Source organism: Erinaceus europaeus, chromosome X (genome assembly GCF_950295315.1).
Source record: "Erinaceus europaeus chromosome X, mEriEur2.1, whole genome shotgun sequence".
NCBI lineage: Eukaryota > Metazoa > Chordata > Mammalia > Eulipotyphla > Erinaceidae > Erinaceus > Erinaceus europaeus.
This window is the reverse complement of record NC_080185.1, coordinates 43,223,830-43,251,036: the sequence shown is the minus strand read 5'-3', so window position 1 is coordinate 43,251,036 and position 27,207 is coordinate 43,223,830. Positions and strand designations below refer to the sequence as shown.

The window sequence follows — 27,207 nt, the reverse complement described above, 5'->3', positions numbered from 1 at the left end:
TTAAGTATTTTGTTGTTTCAAGTGTACCATCCATGTCTTTAACTTAAAAAAAAAGTTATGTTAAAAACCCTTTTTTTATTTTAACTTTTGTGCCTGGTGTCAGACAGTGATCTCTTTCATTCTGTATTATTATTTGATGGAGACAGAAATTGAGAGGGGAGCATCAGTTTGGGAGAGAAGAAAGGAGATATCTGCAATACTGCTTTACCACTCATGATACTCCCCATCCCCACCCTCACCCCCACAGATAGGGAGCGTGGATGTGAACCTGGGTTTGTTGTGCATGGTGATGTGGGTACTCTACTGGGTAACTGGGTGTGCTGCTGCTTCAGACTGAAACCCTGAAATGCTGGCTGCTCATGTTACTCATTTGGCACTGGTTTCTGGACTGCAACTTCAGCTGGTCACATGTGTGGGAAGCCTTTCCTTGCCACCAGAAAGTATGAGCCTCCTCTAAGGAGTTGAGTGCTTGCTCTGCAGAGGAGGAGATGGCAGTCGCTAACAGCCATTGAGCCATCACTGGGTACCGGGTGCTGAATAATCCTTGTATTGGAATTTTCTTATTTGGTCTTCATAGTAAGCCCCCACCCCCCAAGAACTGGCTCCTATTGTTTCTGTTCCTCATTGGAAAGATGAAAAAAAAAAAAAACTCAGGCTCAGAAATGACTCTGTAAGGTCACAGTTCCAGTAAGTGTAGCGTTAAGATTTTAGCAAAAGCCTGTCTTCAAAGTGCATAGTTTTTTGTTTTTTTGAGGTCTTCATTTTATCTATAGATTCTCTACCAGGGTTATCTCTGGGGCTCAGTGCCTGCATGGCCATTCTAGTTCTCCCACCAACCATTTTTTCCTTCCTTCCTTCCTTCCTTCCTTCCTTCCTTCCTTCCTTCCTTCCTTCCTTCCTTCCTTCCTTCCTCCCTTGTTTTATAGAGACAGAGAGGAATTGAAAGGGGAGGGGAAGGTAGAGAAAGAGCAAGAAGGAAAAATACCTGCAGACCTGCTTTACTGCTCATGACACTTTCCACCTGTTGGTAGGAACTAGAGACTTGAACCTGGGCCTTTGACCATAGTAACGTGTGCGCTCTACTGGGTACACCATGGCCCAACCGACATGCTTTATTTTTATTATTTGTATATTTTTGTCACTGGGGTTATCACTAGGGCTTGGTGCCTGCATGGCCACTTCAGTGCTCCCAGCAGTCTTTCTTTTCTTTTCTTTTCTTTTCTTTTCTTTTCTTTTCTTTCCTTTCCTTTCCTTTCCTTTCCTTTCCTTTCCTTTCCTTTCCTTTCCTTTCCTTTCCTTTCCTTCCTTCCTTCCTTCCTTCCTTCCTTCCTTCCTTCCTTTCTTTCTTTCTTTCATTTCTTTTTGCCATTTAAAAAATATTTATTTATTCCCTTTTGTTGCCCTTGTTTTATTGTTGTAGTTATTATTGTTGTCGTCGTTGTTGAATAGGACAGAGAGACGAGGGGAAGACAGAGAGGGGGAGAGAAAAGGAGATACCTGCAGACCTGCTTCACTGCCTGCTTCACCTCCCCTGCAGGTGGGGAGCCAGGGGCTTGAACTGGGATCCTTAAGCATGTACAAAAAAAAGTTGTGCTTTGCGTCACGTGCGCTTAACCCGCGGCACTACCGCCCGACTCCCTTTTTTTTTTTTTGCCATTTCTATAGGGTGAGACGAATTGAGATAAAGAGGAAAAGAGAGAAACTGAGACACTCAGAGCACTGTTCCACTTCTCATGAAGCTTTCCCCTACAGGAGGGGACCAGAAGCGTGAAACTGAGTCCTTGTACATGGTGACACATGCACTCTACCACGTGTACCACCACCTGATTTTGTACATGCCTTTCAAGTACAATTTCTCATCTCTGCAGAATGCGTTGCCACACTTCACCCATGACCAGAGTACCAGTATCTTCTCACCAAATTCCACAGGAGTCGCCCACCCCAGTGGCCCACTCTCCACTCCTAGTCTCCGTTAATAATTCCAGCTATATGGCCAGAGTCTAAAAACCTGTTCTCAGTGACTTGACTTGGTCCCTTGCTGTGTTTGTGATCCCCATAGGAGTGAGGGCATTTAATATTTTCCTTTTATGTAAGTCCGCTTAATCTTTCTTGTAGGGCTATGAAGCATTTAAGATGTGCCCACAGTACTTTCCTAGGTACACCTTAATAGAGTAGCTCATAACAATCCACAAAATTTGCTTTCATCTTTTTTCAATTTTTTATTTATAAAAAGGAAACATTGACAAAACCCATAGGATAAGAGGGGTACAAGACACAATTCCCACCACCAGAACTCCATATCCCCTTCCCTCCCCTGATAGCTTCCCTATTCTTTATCCCTCTGGGACTATGGACCCAGGGTCATTATGGGATGCAGAAGGTGGGAGGTCTGGCTTCTGTAATTGATTCCCCGCTGAACATAGACATTGACAGGTTGATCTGTACTCCCAGCCTGTCTCTCTCTTTCCCTAGTGGGGTGTCGGGGTCCTGATGAGGACCCCGCTTCTCAATTCGACCATGCCAGCTGACCCACTCTTTTGCACACCAGAGGAGGGGGCAAATAAGTCAAATCAAGGGAAGCAGGGGTGAGTATGCTGGTGGTCTGTCCCTGTGGATCGCAGCAAGAGACAAAGCCGGGGTCACCCTAGGACACCATTTGCCTATGAATAGTGCATTTATTGTATGGCAAGCAAGAGTTTTTATAGGTTGGGGTAGGGGGAAGAGCAGGGCAGCTCTGGCCTAGGCTTATATGGTCAGGAATGTTAAGGGAGGAGGGAGGGACTGAGGGTCTTCAGAGACAGTTACTTGTTTACACAATATATGGTCAGGAGAGTGGGAAACAGGGAAATGGTGAGGGTCTTTCCATTAACCATTGGGTAAGTGGTCAAGCTAGTTTGGGGAACGAGGGAGCAAAACCACCAGCTAACATAGAGGGGACATGAGCCCCTGCTCGAAGGAGGCTTACAGGTGGGCTGGGACCTGTTCAGCAAGTTCTCTCTTACTCAACCCATAGAGGCGAAAAAGCCCTTGGGGAGACTGACAGAAAGCCTTTACCTCCAGGCATCCAGGGGTCCCCTCTGCGCCATAGTTGACCTCAGCTTATGCAGGGTCCCACAGTGGGGTGGTCCCCTGGGGAAGCGGAACTCCAGGACACATTGGTGGGGTTGTCTGCCCAGGGAAGTCCGGTTGGCATCATGGTAGCATCTTGAACCTGGTGGCTGAAAAAAGGATTAACATACAAAGCCAAACAAATTGTTGACTAATCATGAACCTAAAGGCTGGAATAGTTCAGATGAAGAGTTAGGAGGGGGTGTCTCCATTTTGCAGATAGTTAATATGCCTATTTTAGGTATATTCCAAAGGGCTCATGACTATACTAGTATTTTTTTTTCCTGATCCTGACATCTGATATGCAGGTAGACCCAAATTATTGTCTGGGTGAGATGATGTCATGGTTGGTAAAAGGACCAGAAAGCTGGATCAGGGAAGAGGGTAGCTCCCAAATATGGGAAAGGTGTATTGCTTTGTGAGAAAGGACTCCGAGAGATTAAGTGACTTGCTGTAGTGAACACAACCTATCGTTATGACTACAAAGGTGGTTTCCTGTGTGTAAAACTGTTTCCAGGAACATTTGGTGTGGCACCTCAGGCATGGACCCCAGCTAATGAATTCTTGTGGCTCTGAGCTACCTTGTTCAGACAGACTCTGTAGAGACTACACGTGCTACAGAATTTCTCCACTTTGACTGGAACCATTGTCCATTCAGAATGAACTTTGTTTATGAGACACTTGGGTTTTGTGTTCTCTTGCCTAGCAGATGTTCACCAGCTGCTCCATCCCCAAGAATGTCATCTGCTTTGTGTGCTGACTAATTCTGAGCTCTGACACTGAGACTACTTCTTTTTTGTTGTTGTTGTTGTTTCTTTTGAAAGACTTTTTGAGGAATTATTTTTGCCTGCTTTTCCTGTTAAATGTGTGTGTGTGTGTGGGGTAGATCTGGTGAAATACCTCACTTGGATAGTGTGTACCTTTGCCGTGTGTAAGACCTGGGTTTGAACCCGGTTCCCACAGTATGGAAGAAAGTTTTGGAGCTACACGCTCTTTTCTGGTCACATTTCCTCTCCCCCCACCCCAGTCTCCCTTTTTCCCTCTCCCTCTGTCCCTCCCTTACTTCTTCCCTTCCTCCCTTCTTCTATCTGAAATTGTCAGCCTGGTATGATGAAACCCTGGAGATAAGAGAGGAAAAAGGGGCAGGGGGAGTAAACTAGAATATGTAGTGCTGGCATCCCATGGGGGCTGTGGCCAGAAGTAGCTCAGGACAGCACCCCAAAGTAAGGAATGGCTTGCCTGTGGCTGTCTCCTATCTCCAAATCTGTGCTACTCCTTTCTTTTCTCACAGAGATATCTGATCAGCTGATAAGCTTCAAAAGGAGATTTACATTTGAACAGAACCTTCATTTTACACAATGATTCGTGATTTCGCTATATATGTAGGTAGGATGGATGGATGGATGGATGGATGGATGGATGGATGGATGGATGGATGGAAGGAAGAAATGATGGAGGATGGATAGATGGGTGGATGTATGGGAATATCTATATATCTATCTCTATTTCTGTCTCTACCTCTGCCTAGGAGATGATTCAGCGGAGGAAGGGTATCTGCGCTAACCTTTAAATTGGTAGTTGTGATCTTCAAGGGCTTCTGATTCCCCAGTGGTCAGCAATGTGGCACAAGGGCCACTAAGTGACATTTTTCTCTGTTTCTGTGTGAAATGCTGATCGAACAGCCCTTTATCCCTCCGTTGGCCTTTCAGCTCATCATAGATGCTGGTAGGAACTATTTAGGGAATGACACTGAATGCCAGGAATCAGAGCTATGTGTTCTGGTCTCTGTCTCTCTCTCTTTCTCTCTCAGTGCTCTAGTCTTTCTCTCTGTATCTCTCTTTCATTAAAAGAAAATAAATACAGCATTAAAAGAAAGAAAGAAAGAAAGAAAGAAAGAAAGAAAGAAAGAAAGAAAGAAAGAAAGAGGTAGGCAGAAAGAGAGACAGAGACAAACCAAAGCATTGAAGCTTCCTCCAATGTGATGGGGACCAGGCTTAAACCTGGGTCATACACATGGCAAAGCAGTTGAACTATCCCAAGTGAGGTATTTTTTCCAGCCCAGAGTTGACTATCTTTCCAACTTTATTGAGGTATGATTGATGAGTAAAGATTATATGTTTAGTTTTCACAGTATAGTCATTTTACGGTGCACACTATAATGACGTGAAGTGAGTGTGTCCAGTTAAGACACCCATCACCTCACATGGTGGCTTTTTCTTGTGGCCAGGACACTTGCCAATATTCTCTTAGCAGATTTCAAGTATACAATACAGAATTACTCATTACATTTCTCATACTGTAGATTAGACCCTCTCCAGAACTTATAACTACAAGTTAGTACCTTTTCACTAATTGTTGTCCCCATCACCCAGATTCTGACAATCTACTATCTACCCTGCTTCTATGAATATAACACTTTTTTTAACTTCCACACGAGATCACAGTCTTTGCCTTTCTCTGATTTGTTTCACTTACTGTAACACACTCGCATGTTCATCTAAAGTTACTGCAGATGACAGAGTCTCTACGTGTTTTTTTTTAAGCGAAATACAATTCCATTGTGTATCTACATTGTTTTCTGTATCTATTCATCTGTGGCTAGGATGTGAGTTGTTCCTCTATTGTGGCTATTGTGAATGGTACTGCAGTAGATATGAGAGTGCAGATGTCTCCTTGAGAGCCAGACTTTCTTTCTTTTGTCTATACACCCAGGAGTGGGACTGCAGGATCACATGGTAATTCTATTTTAAATTTGTTGCGGAGCCTTTGTGCTGTTTTCTATAGTCGATACTGATACTCCAGTTGACATTCCTACCAGCAGTCTACCCTGGCCAGTATTTGTTAACCCTAGTAGATGTGAGGTAATAGCTCACTGTGGTTTTGGCTTGCATTTCCCTAATAACCAGTAGTGTTGATCATCGTTTCGCTTACCTGTTGGCTAGAATTCAACTATTTAAACTAAGAAAAAAATGTTTCTCATGTATTGACTTTTTTTTACTCCAATTTTGAAATATTTCCATGTAAGAACTGATGATGCTCTCTAACTCAGATAGCAACTAATTTGTTAAGTGGTAGAGAATTTTGCTTCATGTTTTTCCTTTAACCTATTGTTGATATCTTATCCTTTTAAAAACGTTGAGACACACACACACACACAGAGAGAGAGAGAGAGAGAGAACAGAGAGAAGACACGCTAGAGCATCACTGTGACATATGCAGTTCTGGGGATTGAATTCAGAGCCTCATGCTTCCAACCCCAGGATTCTACCACTGTGTCATTTCCTAGGCTGCTATATCTCATACTTTTCAACAAAGAAGGTTGGCCTCTCTTTTCCTTTTCATTTTGTTCCTACTTTCTATTGACATATTGTATGACTATATAAAACATTGCACAGTTCAATACTTTTTCAAAAGTGATTTTCACTAAAAAAAAATGTTTTCACTTCTATAACCAGCATGCCAGAACCCCCCTCAGGACCCTTTTTAGTTACTACCTTCCCAGAGAACAGCTACTGTGGGGGACTGAGCAGTGGTACATCCAGCTGAGTACACGCATTACCACTTGCAAGGACCTGGGTTAGAGCTTTAGATCCCCCTCTGCAGGCGGAAGCTTCATAAAGCAGTGTAGCAATGATGCACGTGTCTCTGTCATTTTTCTCACCTTCCCTTACATATCTTTCTGTTCTATCAAATTAAAAGACAATAAAGAAATATTCAAAAAAACATTACAACAGTGAAAAAAGAACAACTACTATGAAGGCTGGTTGCTTTTATTGTCTGTTTCTAAACTTTATGTAAAAGGCATGATGCAAAGTGTAGTTTTTTTTTTTTTTGTGTGTGTGTGTGTCTGCCTTCTTTCACTCAGAGATTGGCTGATACTGTTATTGTCTACTGTAGATGGCTTATTCTCTTTGCATCCATCCCATTGTGTCTGATTTATCCTTTCTCCTGTCGATGGACATTAGGATAATTTCTAGTTTGGGGTTTTATGAGTGGAATATTTATGAACGGTTGCATGCCTGTCTCTTGGTGTACATGTGTACATATTTGGGGGGATCACAGGGGGAACATATGATTGTCTAGTAGACACTACGTCTTTATGAGTAGTTATACCAATCTGCACCACTGAGAGCAGTAGTTGAGAGTGTTAGATGCTTTAGAGTTTCACCTTACAATATTATTTGATATGCGTGGTTGTAGATTTACTTTGCATTACCCTCATAGCTAATGAAGTTGAGCAATTTCTCATAAGTTTGTTGGCCTCTTGAAAATCCTCAGTAAGTTGTTTCTTCAAACCTTTGGCTAGCTTTTCTGCTGAGTTGTCTTTTTTTTTTTCTTATTAATTTGCCAGATGTATGCATCTGTGTGTAAGCATTAAATGTAAAGATATAATTCATATGTGCAGGTTCTTTGCCAGAAAGTGCAAATATCTTTTCACACTTTGCATTACCTTTAAAAAAAATATTTCTTTATTTATTCCCTTTTGTTGCCCTTGTTTTTTTATTGTTGTAGTTATTATTGTTGTCATCGTTGTTGGATAGGACAGAGAGAAATGGAAAGAGGGAGACAGAGAAGGGGAGAAAAAGATAGACAACTGCAGACCTGCTTCACTTCACTGCCTGTGAAGCGACTCCCCTGCAGGTGGAGAGCTGGGGGCTCGAACTGGGATCCTCATGCTGGTCCTTGCGCTTTGCGCCACCTGCGCTTAACTGGAGATGAAATTTGTTTTTAATTAAATGTCCTTTATGGTTCTTTTTCTGCCCTGTTTAAGAGATTTTTTTTTCCTTTTTCAAGATAACGAAGACATGCTTCTAGGTTTTCATCTAAATGTTTTCATAGGGGCCAGGTGGTGGCGCATTCAGTAGAGCATACATATTAAAAGCTTTCTGTATTTTTGTATGTGTGTGTTCATTTACTTTAACTTTGGCATGTAGATCTGCCCTTCATCCGGGACTGAATTTGTCAACAATGTGAAGTATGGATCAAGATTCGTTTTTTTTCCCTAGATGCAGATGTCATTGACCCAGAACCAATTATTTTTAAAAGAACATTTTCTTTTAAAAACAGCACCTGGTACTATTTTAATGAGGTAAAAGGAAAGCTTGTTAGTAATGATTAACTGCTGTACAATGTGGGCTTTCTTAACATTTTAATTGATTCATTTGTTTATATTCTCAAGGTCAAAGAACCCACGTGCCCAAATGCAGAATCAGAGGTCAGTAAAGTCAAGTTTTGCTCTTTGGGCCTAAATCCACAGAGTAATTGGGGGCAGGCTGGGTGAACAGAGCCTAAGTGTGAAATGAATTACTGTAGGAAAAGCAAACTGTTGGGCTATCAGGAAAGTCATAATGTTTTTTTTCTACATTATTCTATGCAAAAAAAATGTGTCATGACTTTTCCAACAGCCCCACACTTGGCTCTGTAAGTCATTGCTATTCCCGCCTCAGGAGTGAAAGCTAATTAAATTGCAGTTCAATCTTAATCATATACAGAACCTGGCAGATAATTATCTTAGCATTCAGATGCACAGAAAGCAAATAAGATAGTAATGGGCCTTGTGTTTGTGTTTGGTTTTGTTTTTATATATATCTAAGGGCACGATTTGTTTCATGGCTCCTGGGCTCCTGCCTGATGCTTTGAACACAGTCCGAGTAAGAGTCAGAACAAACACATTATGCTACGAGGATGACAAAATTTGGAGTAATTGGAGTGAAGCCATGCCTATCGGTAAGAGAATCAGATTTCACATAATCATTAACCACTGGCACATGGAAACAAGGCTGATGCAGAAAACAGATGGGGCAGGAGGAGGGAAGAACTGTTCTACATTCTTGCTGTCAGCTGGAGACTCTTTACAACTGACGTATATTTTCTGTTTAATTTCCATCAAACCATCTCGGGTTAAGACATAGATACAACTCTTTAAAATCCTGCCAGTCAAATGGGGTTCTCCCTTCTTCTGTCTTTTCTCCTTTTTTCCACAGTCTGGACCCTCCCTCCCCAAATCATGGGTTGGCATCATTCAATCTACAAATGATGTAATCTGATGGGTCTGTCCTATGCAGGCAGGATTGATAGTAGACCAATGTCCTTGATGGCATTTAGCAAAAGAAAACCTATTTCTAGGTTGTTTTTGTTTTTAAGATAGAGGCAGAGAGGCAGAGAGTGAAAGAGATCACAACAGCGAAGCTACGTTCAATGCTGTGGGCTCAAACCTGGGTCATGCCAGGCCACTATGGGTGTCAAAGTTGTGACTGTGATTGGAATGTAAACACAAAGCGACTCAGTAGTAAACTTATTTCCCAAAGGTACATGCAGTGTTTGACAGTAGTGATAGTGTAGTAGCTTGAACAAAGGACAGCTGTCAGATAAGGCAACATGCCCTGACCACAAGAATATGTGCTTTCCCATTCTGGGCACCATATTGTTGTGGGAGGTGCACTGGCAGATTGAAAGGGTGATCAAACTGTTGAAGACATTTGAAGAGCAGTGTTCGATGAAGTAAGCTGGGTATCATGACGGCGGAATCTTAATATTTGAGATACTGCAAAGTAGCAGAGGGATTAGGGCCGTGTGTGTGTGTGTGTGTGTGTGTGTGTGTGTGTGTGTGTGTGTGTGTGTCTTTTTTTTAAATCATTATTTATTTGTTGGATAGACACAGGCAGAAATTGAGAGGGAAGGGGGTGATATACAGGGAGAGAGATAGAAAGACACCTGCAGCACTGCTTCACCACTAGTGAAGCTTTCCCCCTGCAGGTGGGGACCGGAGACTCGAACCTGGGTCCTTGCGCACCGTAACTTGTATTCTCAGCCGGGTGCGCCACCACCCGGCCCGTGTGTGTGTCTTTAAAAGACAACTAGAACTGACTTTTTAAGTTATTGACAGCTATCTAGTGGAGAGAAGAGGCTGTTGGAGACATTAATTTCTGCTAAGAGAGCAAATAAATTGTGTGCCAAGCATGGTTGTATTACTTATACACTATTACAAAAAACATACCGACTCCAACTTCAATGACTTAAAATACACATTTGTCACCTTACAATTTTTGTGAGTAAGAAATCTGAGCACAGTTTAGCTGCATACCTTTGCTTCAGGTTCTTTTGTGAGGTTACAGTCAAAGTGTTAGTTTGGGCTGCAGTCTCATCTGAAAGCTTAACTGAAGCTGGAGAAGTGGCTACCAAGAATACTCAGGTGATTTCTCAAAAGGCTTACTTCCTCTCTGACTGTTGGATGTAAGTTGTAGCAGGCCGACTTGTATCCTACACACACACACACACACACACACACACACACACACACACACACACACACACACACACATATTCAAGCCCCAACTGCCAGTCCTTGTGAATATGACTTGATTTGAAAGTAAAGTTTTTGCACGTGTAACTAAATTAAAATGTGTCCCACTTGGCTTAGAGTATTCCCTGCTGCCAGTGACCTTTATGCTTAAATGAAGAGAGAATACACAGGAACATGGCAGGGAAATATGGGGATAAGCCTGTGTAAAGATGACAGCAGAGACTAGAGTCCTGCAACTAAGCCAAGGAACGCCAAGGAATGCCTAAGATTTTGGGGAGCCAGCAGAAGCTGCCAAGAGGCAGGTGCCATTCTTCTCTAACCTTCAGAGGGATTGGATCCCTGAAGATACCTTGATTTTAAACTTTCAGTTTCCAGAACTGTGAGTGATTCTATTTTCATTTTAGTCATTCCTTCATTTATTTATTTAGTCATTTATTTATGCCACCAGGGTTATCACTGGGGCTCAGTACCTGCAGGGTGACTCCACTACTCCTGGTGCCCTTTTTTCCCCTTCTTGATAGAGACAGAAAGAAACAGAGAGGGAGAAGGAGAGACAAAGAGACGCCTACAACACTATTACACCACTTGTGAAGCTTCCCCCTTCACCAATGCCTGCAGGTGGGGCTGAGGGCTTGAACCTAAGTCCTCGCACATGATAATGTGTGTTCTCTTATTGGATGCCTCACCACCCAATCCCTAAGTCTGTTGTTTGAAAACAGTTGGTATATGGTGATTGTGTTACAGCTATTCCGGGGAAGTAGTACAGAAACCTCCCATAGTCCTTTATGACTTGGTGCTTCCTACAGGGTTGCCTCATAAAAGGACAGAAGTTTCTACAAGTGCATGACCCAAGCAAGAAGGGGTATATGAGATAACATGTAACATGGAAATCACAGACTCTTATTATCTGATCTTGGAAATGACACCACTTTGCCACTGCCATTCAAGTCTTCAATAATGAGTCAGCCTGGCCTTTAGGAGAGAGAATTGCACAAGTATGTGAATACCAGTGGCCAGGGAACACTTGGAGTCATCTTAGAGGCTGCATAGTACAATGGTGCTAAGTTTCAATGACTTTTCTCTAGGCGTTCATGTCATTGTGACAAAAAAACAAACAAACAAAAAAAACAAGTATATAAATAGACGTGATATTCTATGCCATGTATGTTAGGTATGAAGAGGCAGTTAATGACAGCATTTGGGTTTGAGGATTGGCCTCATCATTTGCTAAGCCCTTCTGTACAAGCCATCAAACCTCTCTGAGCCTTCTCCTTCTCACCTATCTAAATTATGGAAAATAAAATCATTTATCTCTCTAGTATAGCTGATAAGCATATAAAAGCACCTAATATATGTCAGACACTTTGAAGGTACTTGATTAAGAATAGGCATAGTTCTTAGGGAGTTGGGCGGTAGCCCAGCAGGTTAAGTGCAGGTGGCGCAAAGCGCAAGGACCGGCAGAAGGATTCTGGTTCGAGCCCTCCGCTCCCCACCTGCAGGGGAGTCGCTTCACAGGCAGTGGAGCAGGTCTGCAGGTGTCTATCTTTCTCTCCCCCTCTGTCTTCCCCTCCTCTCTCCATTTCTCTCCTATCCAATAACAACAACAATAATAACTACAACAATAAAACAACAAGGGCAACAAAAGGGAATAATAAAAAAAGAATAGGCATAGTTCCTTTTCCTTTCTTTTCTTTTTTGCCTCTCTGGTTATTGCTGTGGCTCAGTGCCTGCACTATGAATCCACTGCCCCTGGAGACCATTTTTCCCATTATGTTGTCCTTGTTGTTACCCTTGTTGCCATTATTATTATTGTTGTCATTGCTGCTGTTGGATAGGACAGAGAAATCGGGAATCTAGAAAGGAGTGGAGATAGAGAGAGGAGAGAAAGTTAGACACCTACAGACCTGCTTCACCTGCCATGAAGTGACACCCCTGCAGGTGGGGAGCCAGGGGCTCGAACTGGGATCCTGATGCCGGTCCTTGCACTTTGCACCATGTGTGCTTAACCCACTGCGCTACTGCCTGACCCCCAGTTCCTTTTCTTTTAAGGTTATAGGTGGAACCTACGAAACAAGGCCAGTAAGGGAATATATAAGGTGAGACTTGGACTGGGTGTGGTATATTGCATCAAAGCAGAGGACTCTGAGGAAAGAGGGAGAGGGAAGGCATGGAGGGACTCTGGTGTCCTGGTGCACGGTGGGAAAGGACCTAAGTTTAGGGTGAGAATGTTCTATAGATACCTGTCACAGGGAGATGAAAAATCATACCCAATTGTGAACAGTTGTCCTGTAAGCCCCAATAAAATGATTAAAAACCAAGAAAGAATAGCCATAGTGGTAGCTATCTTCAAGGTCTTTTTTTTTTTATGTGTTTCAATATTGGTAAATGGCTGATAGAAACAAATAGTCACAGTTAAAATACGTTGACATATTTAACAGATGCCATTATTGACAGTATTTGAAACCAAATGAAGACCCCCTAATTTCAAATAGCCTTTAATGTGTTTACTCATCCTTAGAATTTCAGGTCCCAGAACCAGACAGCATTTTCACTGTTCAGACTACAGGAGCTAAGCTAATTGAAAAGCTTTGGAAAATAGACTGGGGCAGAAAGCAGAAATATCTGTAGTTTTTTCAGTCTTGGACAGCCATTACGTGGCTTATTTCAAGAAAGGGTTTTATTCTTCATGTCTCTGTTTGCTTTCAATTCTCCAGGTAAAAATGACAACCCCACTATCTACATTACAATGCTACTCATCATTCCAGTCATCGTTGCAGGAACAGTCATAGTCCTTCTACTTTATCTAAAAAGGTAAGCCAGCAGTTCAAATAGGCTTGGCAGTGTCTGCCAGCCTGGTTGCTATGGTTATGACTCTTTTGTGCCAGTGGATGATATTTACCCAGTATATTAGAAGCACTATATCTGTAACTGGCTTTTGGTAATACAACATGCAAAATGAGAAAAAAAAAAAAAAAAAAGGTCCTATTGTAGATTCTTTCCCCATTTGCCTTGCTCTCAGTGCCTGTGTTCGGAATTGATAGACCCTATGTTTATGCTGCTCTTTCAAATGCCTGCTAGATCAGCAGCTGGCTTGGTAGCTCTTGGAGTGAAGTTTAAGAAAGGGCAGCTTTTGCTAATTAAATGACTTGTCTGGTATTAGTGCAAATCAGATTACTTCTGGGAGCTGCGGCAAAGCGAATGTCACACCACCTTGTCACTAATAGATGGGACATATTCTTAGAGAATGCTTCCCATTTTCTATCTCACCATAGAGACCAGGCCCAGTCCTGTTATTTGCTCTTGTAATGAATGCCTGAGGTTGGAATAAGATTAGTAAACTCGGCCCAGAATCAGTACTTTTTTTTTTGTATTTTCTTTTTAATTTTTATTTATAAAAAGGAAACAGACAAAAACCATAGGATAAGAGGGGTTCAATTCCACATAATTCCCACCACCAGAACTCCGTATGCCATCCCCTCCCCTGATAGCTTTCCTATTCTTTATCCCTCTGGGAGGATGGACCCAGGGACATTATGGGGTGCAGAAGGTGGAAGGTCTGGCTTCTGTAATTGCTTCCCCGCTGAACATGGGCGTTGACAGGTCTATCCATATTCTCAGCCTGTCTCTCTCTCTTTCTCTAGTGGGGTGGAGCTCTGGGGAAGAAGGCATCCAGGACACATTGGTGGGGTCCTCTGCCCAGGGAAGTCTGGTTGGCATCGTGGTAGCACCTGGAACCTGGTGGCTGAAAGAAGAGTTAACATATAAAGCCAAACAAATTGCTGACTAATCTTGAACCTAAAGCCTGGAATAGTGTCAGATGGGCTTAGACCTCGAATAAATCCCTCTCTCCATTGTTACCGGTTATCTCTATCAGGAACAATACAATAGACCCCTTTGTGGGCCCCCATAGGACCTTGCCCTCAACATGGATCAACAATGGTAGAGAATGTTTCATCCTCCGAAGGGAGGCTGGACAGCATACTCTATCTTCCACCTGAGGAAGATGGGTTTTGAAATTGGGGCAGCTTGGAATGTTCCTACTCATGACCACCGAATGTGAGCTCAAATCTACAGGGATGCAGAGGTCACATAGGCTCCTAAGCTGAATATGGGCCCCAGATCAGATCAAATTGATGGCTTTACAGTCAACATTATTTATGCACCTTTCCCATATTTGGGAGCTACTCTCTTTCTTGAACCAGCTTTCTGGTCCTTTTTCCAGCCATGACACCATCTCCCCAGACAGTAACTTGGGTCCACCTGTATATCAGATGTCAGGCTCAGAATCGATACTTTTTATCACTTAAAAAATATTTTCGGGAGTCAGGCGGTGGTGCAGTGGGTTAAGTGCACGTGGCGCAAAGTGCAAGGACCGGCGGAAAGATCCCCGTTCGAGCCCCCGGCTCCCCACCTGCAGGGGAGTCGCTTCACAGGCGGTGAAGCAGGTCTGCAGGTGTCTATCTTTCTCTCCCCCTCTCTGTCTTCCCCTCCTCTCTCCATTTCTCTCTGTCCTATCCAACAGTGAACAACATCAACAATGGTAATAATAATAACCACAAGGAGGCTACAACAACAAGGGCAACAAAAGGGGGAAGAAATGGTCTCCAGGAGCAGTGGATTCATGGTGCAGGCACCGAGCCCAGCAATAACTCTGGAGGAAAAAAAATAAAAATAAAAATATATTTTCATTTTATTTATTTAGTTGGATAGAGATAGAGAGACACTGGGGCCAGATGGTGGCACACTTGGCTAAACACACACATTACAGTGAGCAAAGATGCAGGTTCAAGTCCCTGGTCCCCATCTGCAGGGGGGAAGCTTCACAAGTAGTGAAGCAGTGTTGCAGGTGTCTCTGTCTCTCGAAACAGTTATGTTGTACAACTTATGTAGACGCAACATCTATCTGTCAAGCATGTCTCAATGAAATCAGAGAAGACCATGTTTAAATGACAGGGTACTTAAGCCTGCTTATCCTTGTGGTCTCTTTGTTCCATCCACAGCTGATGCTTTTGAGACATTGATCTCTCAGCTTATCATAGACACTTCTTCACAGTCGCTTTACCTCTAACAATGGCTTGTGTACTTGGCTTCACTCAAGTTTCCTGTATATATGATTATAGTGACATGGGATGTTGCAGGATGATTTGAAAATGATTTCTGTTTTCTTAAAGGCTCAAGATCATTATATTCCCTCCAATTCCTGATCCTGGCAAAATTTTTAAAGAAATGTTTGGGGACCAGAATGATGATACCATGGTAAGTAAAACTTGATGAGATTCAGAATTGTGTATGGAATTTTTTTTCTTAATCTTGATAAAAGGAGCTGAGTTCACCTAGTAGAGTACATATGTTACCATGTTGAAGATCTGGGTTCGAGTCCCTGGCACCATGCAGGAACACTATGCATGACATCAAGGGAAATTCCATGAATGAAAGCAATACTATGGAGTCTCTCCTATCTATCTACCTACCTATCTATCTATCCGTCTAGAAGTCCACTAAGAACAGTAGAATTGGACCCATGCATATGCCAGAAATTGTACTGGACAAAGAAGATAGCACAGCAGTTTTCTGTAAAAGATTTTTATATCCAAGGCTCCAACGTCCCAGGTATAATCCTTGGCACCACCATTAGCCAGAGCTGAGGAGTGCTCTGGCTAAAAATTAGAAGAAGAAAAATCACCATTTTAACCATTTTGAGCATCCAATTTAGTGGCTCTAAGAATCTTTAGAGGGATGTGTACCTTTGGTCATAATTTCCAGAACATTTTTGTCCTCCCAAATAGAAACTATGCCCATAAGACAGCAACTCATCTCCCCTTTCCCTGTAGCCCAGGTCACTTCCAGTCTACCGGATGTCTCTCTGAATTTATTTATTGTAGGTACCTGACATAAGTCTTATACTGCCTGACTTTTGGTGTCTACTTTTCACTTACTATCATTTCAAAAATTGGCTATGATAAATTGCTCATCATAAAGATTAATGAAGAGTTGACTCAAAAGACTCCATCCTGGACTGAACATACCTACCATTTATGCCCCCAGAATATATTGGCATTCTCATGTCTCTGGGCTTCTCTTACTGGAGTGGGAAAGAACTTTGAACCAGATGTGCAGGAAAGGAGTCTCCTTTATGGAACAAACTCCGTAGGACTCTTGAAAAATTAATTTGTGGACCAGCACGATAACTCATTTGTATAGTGGGCTGCTTTATTAAGAGCATGACTCAGGTTCAAGCCCAGGCCCAACGGAACTGGAGATAACTTTAGTGCTATGGTATGTTTATCTGTCCCTTTAAAAAATGTTAATGTCTTTTTAAAAATAATTTTATTAGTGATTTAAGGGGCTGGATGGTGGCCCACCTGCTTGAGCACACATGTTAATAGTGTGCAAGGACCCCGGTTCAAGCCCCCAGTCCCCACCTGCAGGGGGAAAGCTTCACGAACAGTTAAGCAGTGTTGCAGATCTCTCTCTCTCTCTCTCTCTCTCTCTCTCTCTCTCTCTCTCTCTCTCTCCAGCTATCACACCTTTTCCTCTCAATTTCTGGCTGTATCCTATACATAAAGATAATAAAAAAGAAAACAAAAAAATATTAGTAATTTAGTAATTATTGATAAGTCTGTGGGATAAGAGGGATACAATTCCACACAATTCTCACCATCAAAGTTTCATATCCCATCCGCTCCATAGGAAGCTTCCCTATTCTTTATCCCTCTGGGAGTATGGACCAGAGATCTTTATGGAGAGCAGAAGGTGGGAGGTCTGGCTTCTGTAATTGCTTCTCTGCTGGGCATGAATGTTGACCAGTCAGTCTATATTCCCAGAGAAATTTAGAGGGAAGGGGAGGAGAGAGAGAGAGAGACAGAGACAGAGACAGAGAGAGAGGCTGAGACACCTAGACACCTGCAGCAGTGCTTCACCGCCTGTAGGTGGAGACCAGAGACTTGAACCTGGGTCCTTGCACATGAAAACATGTGCACTTTAACCTGGTGCATCACCACCTAGCCCCTGTCTCTTTCTTTTAAAAAAAATATTTACTTATTTTATTATTTACTTTCATGGAGAGGGAAATACAGAAAGGAAGGGAGAAAGAAAGATAGAGAGGGAGAGTGACAAAGAACAGAGCACTGCTTGGCTCTGGCTTATGGTGGCGCTAGAGATTGAACTTGGGACCTCATAGCCTGAGGCCAGGAAGTCTTTTGCAGAACTATGATGCTGTTTCCCTAACTCACTCTCTTTCTATGAAAATCAGCCCAGAGCGATAAAGCCCTGACAATGACAAAAAAAAAAAAAAGGGTCCTGAGTGGTGGCACACCTGGTTGAGTGCACATGTTACAATGCACAAGGACCCAGGTTCGAGCCCCCGGTCCCCACCTGCAGGGGGAAAGCTTTGCAAGTGGTGAAGCAGGGCTGCAGGTATCTCCCTATCTTCCTCCCTATCTCCTACTTCCTCTTGACTTATGGCTATCTCTATCTAATAAATAAATAAATATAATAAAAATATTTAAAAATGATTTGGAGGGGAGGTGGATATGAGGGAGGGTAAATAATCAAAATAGAGACTGGTTTTCACTGATGTCTGGGAAACTAAGCTCCAAAGACTTAGGAGTAGAGTAAGTGTATTTCAACTGTATTCATGTGCTGCAGACTCTCCTGGTTGGAGAACCTAAGACTTTGTAGAAATAAACAAGTTAGGGGTTGCTGTGAGAAATGCATTCAACTGGACAGAATAATCAGCATACAAAGGAAATAAATATCAACATTACTGCGTGTATCCTAGACTCACAATGACCAGCATGTGTGGGGTACTGAATTCAGGAGAGTAGTAGAGCACAGTGAACAATAGCTTGGGCTTTGGAGTCTGGTTGTCTGGATCCTTATTTCTGCTGAGTCACTTAGCATTGGCCTGTGGTGACATCTTGATCCTCTCCATGCCTCCATCTTCCCACTTGGTAAATGCAGGCAATGATAACACCTGCTTCATGGTATTGTTCATGGGTTCAGTGAACTTATCAACTAAAACCTGTTTGGTACGTCAGGCACATTATATGTGCTTAGTAAGTGTTGGTGACCAGTATCCCTCTTGGTGATACTTTCTGTTTCTCTTTCATCCCCAAACATGTATTGTAGCAACAAGTGATTCACAGTGAAACCGATGGTAGGTGACTGGGCTAGGTGGTAGGGAGGCTAGTGTGTCTGTCAGAAGAGGCTTTTTCTTTCTTTTTAAAAATTATTTATTTATTTATTGGATAGAGACAGAAATCGTGAGGGAAGGGAGGGATAGAGAGGGTGAGAGACAGAGAGACACCTGCAACACTGCTTCGCCACTTGCAAAGCTTTCCCCCCCGCAGGTGGGGACTAGGGGCTCGAACCTAGGTCCTTGCGCACTGTAACATGTGTGCTCAACCAGGTGTGCCACCACCCAGCCCCCTAGAAGAGGCTTTTTCTACATCACTCATTCAGCAAGTAATGGTCACAGACAGTGACAACTCTGCCAGAGAGTGAGGCATATGGCCCAAGAAGCAGATCTAGAAGATTCCAGAAATTGAGTGTCTAATGAGTTTATACACTACAATTAAAGTGAGTATGGAAGCCAGAGGGTTTTGTCACCAGTGCTTCACTGTTCAACACGAGCTTTTTCAGATAGAATGAGAGAGACATGGTCCTGAAGGTGTAGCAGGGGGAAGAAAATGCTGAACACTCTAGCATGAGGTCTTGGGATCAATCCCCAGTATCACATGTGCTAGAGCATTGTCTGGTTCTCTTTCTCTCCTCTTATCTCTCTTATTAATTAGTAAATAATATCAGGGAGAGAGAGAGAGAGAGAGAGAGAGAGAGAGAGAGAGAGAGACCACAGCATCAGAGAGCTTCCCCAAATTCTGTGGGCCTTGGTTCATTCCTAGATCACATGCATGGCAAAGCAGATACCCTCTCAGATGAGTATCTTGCCAGCCCCTGGTTAGTCAGCTTGAGTTGAGTCACTGTGAACCTGGAGTGCTTGCAGGGATATTGATTCCTGGGAGAATGAGTATTACCTGCTGCTCTGTCAGCTTATATGGCAAGAACAGTTTCTTTTTAAAAAAACAAGTGTAGATTTAGACCCTACCTGGAGAAACTCTGATTTAGTGGGTCTAGAATAAGCTCCAGGAATCGACATACTTAAAGATCTCCCAGAAGACTTCTCTCCTGGCCAGATAGTCTGTGAACCACACTGTCAAAATCATGGCTTTTGCTCTTTTTTTTTTTTTTTACCAGGAATATCTCTCTGTGTCTGTCTTCATTTCACCCACTACTGTGATAGACTCTGGAGGCTGGGAACAGTGCAGGTATTCTACCAATGACTCTAAAGCATTATTGAAAGTCTGCTCTCTGCCAGGCAGTATAATAAATACTATATTCACAATTCCCAATTGGATCCTCATAACCACCCTGACTATGGGTTGAGGTGCTGGTGATAACCATTTTAGAAATGAGGAAAGAACCTCATTAGATTCAGTGATTGTATTGAGATTAAACAGCTAGTGGATGGTAAAGTAAGACTTGACCCAGGAATGTCTGATTTGACAAGTTTCTCTTTCTGCTATGTTGCATTACTTTCTATAAGGCAAAATACTTGGATCTCTGGAGGTGGCTCAGTGATACAGTGCATGCAAGGCTGAGTTTGAGTCCTGTTACCACATAAAATGGAGTGTTGCTCTGTCGGACTGTCTCTCTGTTCAAGAGCTTCTCCACTTTCTAATAGTTCTTTAAAACAAACACAAAAAAAGGTTATTTATTTTTACCAGAGCACTGCTCAGCTCTGATTTATCATGGTGCTGGGAGTTGAATCTGGGACTTCTGGTGCCTCAGACATGTACTGTTTCACCACTTACACCCTTTAAAGCTGGAGGTAAAGAGGGAGAGTAAAAATGATCATAACACCAAAACTTCCTTCAGTGTGGTAGGGGCTGAGCTCGAACCTGGGTTATGTACATGGCAAAGTAGCACATTATCCAAATGAGTTATTTTGATGGTCCCTAAGAAATATATATATATATATATATTTCATTAATTTTAGTGAAATAGAGATATAAGGAGAAAGATAAAGAGAAAGCCCGAAGCACTCTTCCTTAAGATGGTACTGGGGATTGAACCTGGGACCTCAGAGCCACAGACATGAAAGTCTTTAGGCATCATTATTCTGCTGTCTCTCTAGCCCCAAGAGTTCTTTATTGTAGATGCAGAGGATCAGATATGAGAATTCTGAGAAAAAGATTTGAAATCACATCATGACTGCCCCTTTATTAGAAGGTATTAGGAATATCATGCATTTTATTTACTTGTTTTTTTTAGACTGAAGCAGAAAGAAAGTAAAAAAATAGTGCCCCACTTCACCAGAACCCCTCCCCACTAGGGAAAGAAAGAGACAGAATGGGAGTATGGATTGACCTGCCAACACCCATGTTCAGCGGGGAAGCAGGTACAGAAGCCAGACCTTCCACCTTCTACACCCCATAATAACCCTGGGTCCATATTCCCAGAGGGATAAAGAATAGGAAAGCTATCAAGGGAGGGGATGGGATACAGAGTTCTGGTGGTGAGAATTGTGTGGAGTTGTACCCATCTTATCCTATAGTTTTTGTCAGTGTTTACTTGTTATAATTTTTTTTTAAAGTACACAGCACCAACACCTCCTTCAGTGTATCAGGAGCCAGATTTGAACCTCACTTGAGTGCAGAACAAAGCAGTACATTTTCCAAGGGAGCTATTTCACCACACTTGGAATATCATGCTTCTCTTTTTTAAATGAGTGCATGAGATAAATAGAACAGAGCAGCACTCCATCCATGGAATTCTACTCTGTTTTTCTTCGTTGCTGATCAAACCCAGGGCTTCACACATAAATAAGGTACATGCTTTACTGCTGAGTCACCTCCCAGGCCCAAATGCCACTGTGGCAATAAACTGGAGGGACTGGATTAGAGAGGGGAAGACACTAGCCTGGTAGCAAATGGATAGAAGCCTAATCTGGAACTGACCCCTAATCTGGAATTTGATTCAAACATTTTGTTTGGGCAGAACTGTACCTTACAATTGCTCTCAACTTGGAATCATAACAGAACATACCCTCTCTTGTTCCTCCCAAGTTTGACCATCCCTAATTCCCATTGTACTTCCATGTGGTGATTAAGCTTGTCAGACTCCTAAAAAAGGGTATCTGCATTTGAAACCCCTTTTAGCAGAGTGATGGCTGATCAATATGACATGGTCCAAATGCCCAATAGTTGGAAAAATGTATTTGAGAGCCTGGGGTGGGGGGAGAGATAGTATAATGGTTCTACAAAAGACTCTCATGCCTGAGGCTCAGAGATCTTAGGTTCACTCCTCAGCATCACCATAAGCCAGACCTGAGCAGTGGTCTGGTTTCTCATTCACTCTCTTCCTCCCTCTCTCCTTTTCTCCTTTCTATCTGTATCTGTCTCATTAAAGTAAATAAAATGGGAGTCAGGTGATAGCACAGTGGGTTAAGCACAGGTGGTGCAAAGCGCAAAGACAGGCCTAAGGATCCTGGTTCAAGCCCCTGACTTCCCACCTGGAGCGGAGTCGCTTCACAAGCAGTGAAGCTAGTCTACAGGTGTCTGTCTTTCTCTACCCCTTTCTCTGTCTTCCCCTCCTCTCTCCATTTTTCTCTGTCCTATCCAACAACAATGACATCAATAATAACTACAACAATAAAACAACAAGGGCAACAAAAGTGAATAAATAATTTTTTTAAATAATAAAGTAAATAAAACATTTTAAAAGAAAAGATAAAAACATATTTAGACTCATTGATATGTACATGTCATGCCAACCACAGATTGATGAGATAGAAAATTTCCACCTAGGGAGCTGGGCGGTAGTGCACTGAGTTAAGCGCACATAGTACAAAGTACAAGTTGTTGATTAATCATAAACCTAAAGGTTGGAGTAGTGCAGATGAAGAGCTGGGGGGTCTCTGTTTTGTAGATAGCTGGTAGGCATATTTTAGTTATATTCCAAAGGGCCTATGGCTGTACTAGTTTTATTTTTCCTGAACCTGAAATCTGATATGCAGGTGGATCCAAGTTATTGTCTGGGGAGATGGTGTCATGGCTGGAAAAAGGACCAGGGAAGAGAAATCTGGGTCAGGGAAGAGAGTGGCTCCCAAATATTGTTGACTGTAAACCCCATCGATTTGATGTGATCTGGGGCCCATATTCAACTTAGGAGCCTATGTTACCTCTGCATCCCTGTAGATCCAAGCTCACATTCTGTGGTCATGAGTAGGAACATTCCAAGCTGCCCCAATATCAACCCATTTTCCTCAGGTGTAGCATAGAGTGTGTTGTCCATCCGAAACATTCTCTACCATTGTTGATCCAAGTTGAGCACAAGGTCTTACGGGGGGGGCACAAAGGGATCTATTTTGTTATTCCTGATAGAGATGACTGGTAACAATGGAGAGAGGGATTTATTTGAAGTTTAGGCCCATCATGTCTGTTTGGGAATCTCAGGACTCCCCGAATAGGGCCCCAGCTGATGGGGTGACCTGATAGTGACTAAAGAGTCATTGTTAAAGTATAGCATATTTATTTCTAAGCAGGAATTATGTCCAGTACTAACAGGTGGATGGAAGAACTGGCATTTTGCATAGAATGGTATATATTCTTTGTGGAAGTTGGCTTGGGAAAACGTGACAAGGATCTCTGTTCCTGTAATGATACTTTAAGGAATAAATTTTGAGGAAATAATCCAACAAAGTCACAAAGATGGTCAGTGCAACATTTGTTTCCACATGAAAAATTAGAAGCGAATGAAACATCAGTGGTTAAAAATTAGCTTTAGCAGTGGAGATAGCACAAAGGTTCTGCAAAGGACTCATATACCCAAGGCTCAGAGATCTGAGATTTAATGCCCAGCATTACCATTAAGCCAGATCTGCACAGTGCTCTGACTAGGAAAGAATGACTTTTAAAAAGTTGGCTTTTCATAGAATTTGATGTCATAGCGGGACATCCATTTTATGAAAGTAAGAAACATCTAAATATTTTCTTGATACTTATTTTTTTAAAAACACATTAGTGTAATGCACACAATAATGGATGAAAGGGGACTGGGTCAAAATAACCATCCCCTAATCTCTGAGCAAAATGATCATAGATAATTGATAGCCTTTCTCCAGCTTTCTGAAAAATGTCCAGATTGCCTCTAACAAGCATGTATTAGTCTGGTAATAAAAAGAAACCCCATACAAGTCATTATGGGGAGTGGGGGGACAATATTGTAGTCATGCAGGTCTGAGAGATAATAGGAACTTGAACTTGGAGGGTAGCAGGGAAGATTGATGCAAGAGACAGTATTAAAGGAAACTCATTAGGGCTTGGTGACTCAGTGTGGGTGGCAAAATATGGTGGTGGTGGGGGGAGATACCTCGAGGTTTTGAGCCTGGGTGCCAGCGTGAATGATGGTGACATTGACAGCAAAATCAGATCAATTATCTTCCTCAGAGATGGGGAAATTGCTTTTTTTTTTCCCAATTTGCTGTCTAGAGGATAATAGATTGTCCCAATGAGTCAGATAATTCTGTAATTTAGTGAGGTGGATACATTGAGAAGACAGACTCCTAGAAGCAGAAAAATGATTTTTTTTTGTTTGTGGTGGTTGTTGAACAGTAAAGAAAATCAGCCTTTAAAACTCCAAGTAGAATAAAGTGTTATATGGAAAGAAATGGTAATAGGACAAGTTTTCATGTTTGCTTTTTCACCAAACGGAGATCCCACTGGGACAGCCACTCTCCCAGACTGAAAATATAGATGCAGCTATAAGACTGACCTTTTCCTTCCAGAATCTGTAAGCTATGGAATGAACCTGGCCTCCAGTCAAATAAGGTAGATGTTTAAGTGTTCATTTTATATCGTAAGTTCCCTTAGTCCTAACCCGGCCTCCTTTTATTTTAGCTTCTTTTTTTTTATTACTTACTTGTGATTAATGATGGTTTACAAGACTGTTTACAAGATTGCAGGGTATAGTTCTATACTGTACCCACCAGTGAAGTAAGTTCTGTGCCCCCAGCCTCTTAACAGTAATCACCAGAGTCTTAAAGACAGTCTGCTTGTTTGAAAGTTCATGTGTTTCATTTATCTAGATTCCACATATGAGTGAAACCATCTAGTAGTTGTCTCTTATCTCTTTTACGTATTTCCCCTAAGCATGATCACCTCCATTTCCATCTATTTTGTCCAAAATGTCATAATGTCTTCCATTTTGTTGATTGCAGAGCAGAATGCCATGGAGTTTATATCCCATAACTTCTTTAGCCAGTCATCTGTTGATGGGCATTTAAGCTGCTTCCACTCTTTGGCTATTGTGAATAATGCAGCTATGAACGTAGGAGTGCATATGTCCCCTTGAATTAATGTTTCAGTGTCCATTGGATAAATGTTCTAAGAGTGGTATTGCTGGATCATAAGGTACTTCCATTTTTATTTGTTTAATGACTCTCCATACCATGCACTAGTTTGTATCCCTATCAGTAGTGTAACAGAGTCCCCTTTTTCTCCACAACCTGCCTTGAAATTTGGGGACATTGGGACCCCACAGAAATGTTTCCAGGGACTGGCATGTGGAGAGGTAACTGCAGAGACCGAACTATAGAATAGCCTTTGTAGCTCCGTGTTTGCTGGTTGCCGATTCAAAGAAAGGACCCCATGGCCTTTCAAAACACTTTCGCTTCTTCCCACACTGCATCACTACCAGTGGTCCTTTCAAGGGCCGTCCGTGTTAGGCGTAGCCACAAAGAAATTTAAGTCAATCTGTATAGCTTTCCTTCAGGTTTCTAGTGTTTTGACAATGTTTTGTTGGTCACTGTAGTAACATTTTGGCCATCAGAGTTTCTTCCTGTTGCTTCGCTGTTTGCCTTTTCTTTGTGACTAATCAGCCCCTCATTAGTGGGGAATTGCTTCTCTCCTGCATTTGCACTGCTTTTTCATCTGTCAAAAATTATCTATGCTCCCTTCTCCCACTCCCCTCTCCCTGATTCTTGGAAACTAATTATATTTTCAGGCCTCTGCCAGTTTTACATTCCTGATTGGAAAAGCAGCTTTGAAACTTGGACTGGGCTTCCAAATGCTGCTGTTTTTTTTTTTTTTTTTTTCTCTTCTTCTTCTTTCTCCAGCATAGATCTTTCAATACATGAGTGTTTTTTTTTTCCCTAGCCAAAACAGCAGGGCCATGCTTTAAGAAAAATGACTCATGCCAGAATAGCCTCTAATACTTAGTCCTTTTTAAATTTTTTTTTCTCCAGCAGTGGAGCTCAATCAGGAGATAGCTGGCCCCCCTGCTGGCCCCCCACTTAGTAAGGTTCGGCTTGCCCGCTGGGTTTAAGGCGCTAACAACGTGTCCCCCCCTGCCAGTTCCACTCATCCGCTCCCTTGCCACCTGAAGACAATCTGTGCGGTGTTAGATTGGCACCCTGTCAGCTCATTCGTGGAGGCTGTCTGTGCCAAGTTGGTACCTTGCTTAAATCAATCATTTCTTTAGGGGTTGGGAGCAGGCGATGTTCCTCGCTTATCATTTCCTCTGCACTTCTCGATTAAGTGCCGCTTGCAGCCATCAGTGGGGCTCTTCAGTGTCTGCTAGGATGACAGGCTACGCATATAATTCTCGCCCCCTCTGCATGGATGGATTTTTCAAAGCGAGGACTTGAATTAAGAGCCACCTCAAGTGACACCAGACACTCTCCCGTACACCAGAGACAACTAGTTCTCTATCAAGCCACAGTGGTTTTTCTTTCTTTTTTTTTTAAATTATTACCTTTATTTATTTATTAGAGACAGCCAGAAATCAAGCAGGAAGGGGGTGATAGAGAAGAAGAGAGACACCTGCAACACTGCTTTGGCACTTGCAAAGCTTTTCCCCTGCAGGTGGGGACCAGGGGCTCGAACCCAGGTCCTTGTGTATTGTAACATGTGCTCAACCAGGTATGCCACCGCCCAGCCCCAACACAGTGACTGTTTAAAGCATAGGGGAATATGGGGTCTATAATGTCCAGCCACTGGGCAATTGGGACTACTGATCTGATGCAGAAGTGGGCATGTCATCCCTTGGATTTTATACAAAAGACCAAGGTTTTTGCATACTGCAAAAAAAAAAAAAAGGTACACAGAACCCACTTTGCTCCATTAGAAAATTCACTGTAAAGAACAACTCAGTCTTGAAATCCCTAGAATGAATTGAGACTTGACGTTCCATTACACTACAAAAATTTTATTTTTTAATTTTAATTTAGTTTATTCATTTTAGTGGATAGAGGGAGGGGAGAGAGATAGAGAAGGGAAAGAGAGAGAAACAGAGACCCCAATGCACTGCTCAGGTCTAGCTTATGGTAGTGCTGAGCATTGAACCTGAGACCTTAGAGCCTCAGGCATGAGAGTCTTTTGCAGAGCCACTATGCTATCTCCCCAGCCCTTAAATTTTTTTAAGATTGATTTCTATCAGTTTTTGTTTTTGCCACCACTATTATTTCTTAATATCTTATTTCTTTCTGAAGAGATAGATAAAAGAGAAAGCTACAGAGAGAGATTGTGAGGGAGAGATCAGAGCACTTCTCAGCTCTGGTTTACAGTGTTGCCAGGGATTGAATCAGGGGGGTTTGGAGCCTTGGGCAAGAGGGTCTCTGGTATAACCACTGTTATTTCACAAGCCTTGTTTATCTCTCTATAATGTAAATGTCTGTTTAAGGCTGTTTCTCTAGGATTCAGTGACTGGCAGCTCAGAGCCACTTGCCTTAGGCTTCT

General features: G+C 42.4%; 1 protein-coding gene across 1 annotated transcript in view; it reads left to right on the top strand.

Moving 5' to 3' along the window:
* The window catches only part of IL13RA1 (interleukin 13 receptor subunit alpha 1), an 86,854-nt gene that overhangs the window by 44,351 nt on the left and 15,296 nt on the right, over nt 1–27,207 (top strand). Inside the window, exons 10-13 of the mRNA XM_060182653.1 lie at nt 8,288–8,323; nt 8,703–8,835; nt 13,126–13,222; nt 15,583–15,667. Coding sequence (XP_060038636.1) covers nt 8,288–8,323; nt 8,703–8,835; nt 13,126–13,222; nt 15,583–15,667 — 351 coding nt within the window. The remainder of the gene's footprint in view (nt 1–8,287; nt 8,324–8,702; nt 8,836–13,125; nt 13,223–15,582; nt 15,668–27,207) is intronic.